The sequence below is a fragment of the Nanorana parkeri genome, unplaced genomic scaffold (assembly GCF_000935625.1).
Source record: "Nanorana parkeri isolate BGI_ZX_2015 unplaced genomic scaffold, ASM93562v1 scaffold617, whole genome shotgun sequence".
NCBI classification, from domain to species: Eukaryota; Metazoa; Chordata; class Amphibia; order Anura; family Dicroglossidae; genus Nanorana; species Nanorana parkeri.
In genome coordinates, this window is record NW_017306885.1 from 9402 (window position 1) to 12540 (window position 3139).

The following is a 3139-nucleotide window of genomic DNA, read 5'->3' on the forward strand; positions in this document are numbered from 1 at the left end:
GTGTTGTCCGGGCGACAGGCTGGATGTCTCGGATCCTTGGAGTCTCCCCTGGATAACCAGCGAGCGTATGCAGGCCCGCTACGGTGGGTCGGCTACGACGGCCCCGCTCCGGCGGGGTGGCCTGTGGGTTCGTCCCAGGGGGGTGCATATGACTGGGGGTCTCGGCCGTCCAGTCACAGCACTTCCCTCAGGCTGCTGGCGCCGCGACTGCGGTCGGGGGCGCCAGTTCTCCGCACAGCACCTGTGGCGTTTTTTCCTGATGTCCCCTGCGCTGCTGTCGGTCTGGAGGGGGGTGCCTGGTCCGCATCCTCCTGGGTATGTATGAGATGGGCCTGGATGCTTTAGCTCCACATGCTCCCCCCCTCCTCCCCCATCCTCCGTCGCCTGTCTGTCGGGGTGTGTGGCCCTGGGGGTCCTTGCCTGGATCCTCGGCGTCAGGGGGCGGCCTGCGGGTGTTCCGGGGGTGTTTTGGGGTCGGGCTGCGGTCCTGGTGCTGGCGGAGGCTTGGGGCCTCTGGCGCTGCTGGCCGCTCGGTTCCGTTCGCGGGGGCCGCTAATCGAGCCCCCGGCTTCGTTTGCGGCCTTCTCGGAGGCCGCGGCCGCCATCTTTGGTATGGGCGCGTGCGCCCTCGGCCTGACGTCACTTCCGGTGCGCCGCTTCCGGGTCCCTTTACTTGCGCGTCACCCGGCCGGATCGGTCTTTCACGCCGGGACGCGGTCGGGTGAGGACGCACTGGGACACCGGGAGTTCGGGTACTGTAGGAGGGTCGTCTGCCTGCGGGTCGGTTGCTAGGGGCAACTGCGACAACAGGCCTAGGGACGGGGGCGGTGCCTGCTGGGGTCTCTTTCCTGTGCTGGGGCTCTGGTTTGGCATATATATTTGCCGGGGACATGGATTGTGGGGACAAGCTGACTGCAGTGCCCTGTGAGGGCTGCGGCCTCTCCTCAGGGACCTCTCCCACATCCCCCCTTTGCGCAGCCTGTACTTCTGCGCCCCTCTCCCAGTCTCCCTTGGTGTCTGCGGGGTCTTTGGGGGGGTCCGCTGGCGCAATGCTATCCTTGGAGGCCTTTTCCTCCACCATGGACGGTTTTGTGTCCCGTATGGAGCGTGCGCTGACGCAGCGCCCCCCACGGAAGCGCGCTTTGCCGGCCCCCTCATCGGTCTTTTCTGGGGATTCTGCGGAAGAGGGGGAAATTTCTACTGCGGCCGCACAGCCCGACCAGGGGGACTCCTCTCAGGCGGAGTCTGGTAGTGACGACGAGTCGGGGTCCACCCTTATGGTCCAGGAGCGTGAATTGGTCACGGCCTTGGTTCGCGCTGTGCGGGAAACGCTAAAAATTGAAGACACTCCGAGCTCTTCGGCGCTCCCGCCGGTTCCTTTTGGGACGCACAGGAGTAGGCGTTCTACTAAGGTCTTCCCTTACGTTCCTTTTTTTGATGATTTTGTCTACAAGGAGTGGAAGCGCCCGAGCAAGTCGTTTACAATTCCCAAACGCTTCTCGGTTCGCTATCCTTTTGAGGAGTCCTTCCTGTCTAAGTGGTCTACTCCCCCCGCGGTGGATCCGCCGGTTTCTCGCCTGAACAAGGCTACGGTTATCCCGGTGGAGGATTCGCCTTCCTTTCGGGATCCCTCGGATAGGAAGGCGGAGGCGGTGGCGCGTACTATGTACTCGGTTTCCGGGGCTCTGCTGCGCCCCGTGTTGGCTTCGGCCCTGGTCTCCCAGACTTTAACTGAGTGGATGAAGATGCTGCGTCAGGGTCTTGCGGAGGAGAACGTGTCTCCTGCTTATGTCGATCTGACGGAGCAGGTGGTGCAGGGTCTGCAATACTTGTGTAATTCGGCCCTGGATGCGGCCCCGTTGGTTTCGAAGCTATCTGTGTCAGCGGTTACTCTTCGGCGCCTCCTCTGGCTTAAATGCTGGTCGGCTGACCAGGCTTCCAAGAAGGCTCTGACGGAGCTCCCCTTTACGGGGGAGCGCCTGTTCGGGGCTACCTTGGATGAGATCATTAAGGATCTGACGGGCGGTAAGAGTACCTTCCTGCCTCAGTCGAAAAAACCCAGGGACCAGCGGCGGAAGCCTGGTCCTTCCTTTTCCGCTCACAAGCGGCTTTTTCGTCCGCCCCCGCCCTCTGAGAAGGGCGGGAAGTTCAACAGGCCGACGCCTTCCCAGGCCGCCAAGCGGCCCTGGCAGCCCAGGAACGCCAAGCCCCAGGGTAAGCCCCCCTCGGCATGAAGATCTGCCCCCATCCCGGGATTCCAGGGTGGGGGGACGTCTTCGGCTCTTTGCGGGCCGCTGGCTGTCCCGCGTCTCCGACACCTGGGTGCGGGAATTGGTGTCCTCGGGCTACAAGATCGAGTTTCTGTCGCGTCCCGAGGACAGGTTTTTCCCTTCCAACATCCGTCTCCCTCCACAGCGCCTGGCGGACCTTCATGGCGCGGTGGCGGGTCTTTTGTCCCAAGGGGTGGTGATTCCGGTTCCCTCCTCGGAGAGGTTCAGAGGATTTTACTCAAACCTATTTACGGTGCCAAAGAAGGATGGGGTTCGTCCCATCCTGGACCTCAAGCGGTTGAACGTCTTTGTGCGCGTTCGCCGGTTCCGGATGGAATCGATCCGCTCTGTGGTGGCGTGTCTTCACCAGGGGGATTTCATGGCCTCCCTCGACATCAAGGATGCCTACCTTCACGTTCCTGTTTGTACCTTCCACCAACGCTATCTTCGCTTTGCGGTAGGGGACGACCATTACCAGTTTGTCGCTCTGCCCTTCGGTCTGGCGTCGGCACCTCGGGTGTTCACCAAGGTGTTGGCCCCGATCTTGGCCCCGATCTTGGCCCTGTTGCGTTGTCGGGGGATCTCGGTGGTGGGGTACCTGGACGACCTTCTGCTGAAGGCGGAGTCGCATTCCTCTCTGGTGACAGATCTGACGATCGCCGTCCGATCGTTGGAGGAGTTCGGCTGGCTCCTGAACTTCCAGAAGTCCTGCCTGATACCGACCACTCGGTTGGAGTATCTGGGGTTGATTCTGGACTCCACCTCGGCGCGGGTTTTTCTACCCCCCGAGAAGCTTCTGAAACTTCGCTCGCATGTGGCGCTACTACTGACACGTCGATGGTCGACGTTCCGGTCTTGCATGCAGGTCC

The 3139-nt window shown here is 62.1% G+C and overlaps 2 protein-coding genes across 2 annotated transcripts in view; one reads left to right on the top strand and one right to left on the bottom strand.

The window, feature by feature from the left end:
* Positions 1-187: 187 nt before the first annotated feature.
* On the bottom strand, positions 188-1081 carry LOC108792225 (proline-rich protein HaeIII subfamily 1-like). The gene has a single exon (XM_018562960.1). It carries the CDS (start codon positions 1079-1081, stop codon positions 188-190), a length of 894 nt encoding a protein of 297 aa, XP_018418462.1.
* PRKDC (protein kinase, DNA-activated, catalytic polypeptide) overlaps positions 1080-3139 on the top strand; it is a 130133-nt gene continuing 128073 nt past the window's right edge. The window contains exons 1-2 of the mRNA XM_018562961.1: positions 1080-1808; positions 2416-3135. Of these exons, the coding sequence (XP_018418463.1) occupies positions 1080-1808; positions 2416-3135 (1449 nt within the window). The remainder of the gene's footprint in view (positions 1809-2415; positions 3136-3139) is intronic.

Bases quoted from the DNA above. Each gene is read 5' to 3' on its own strand.
- LOC108792225 (XM_018562960.1), bottom strand. From the start codon at position 1,081: ATGGTGGAGGAAAAGGCCTCCAAGGATAGCATTGCGCCAGCGGACCCC.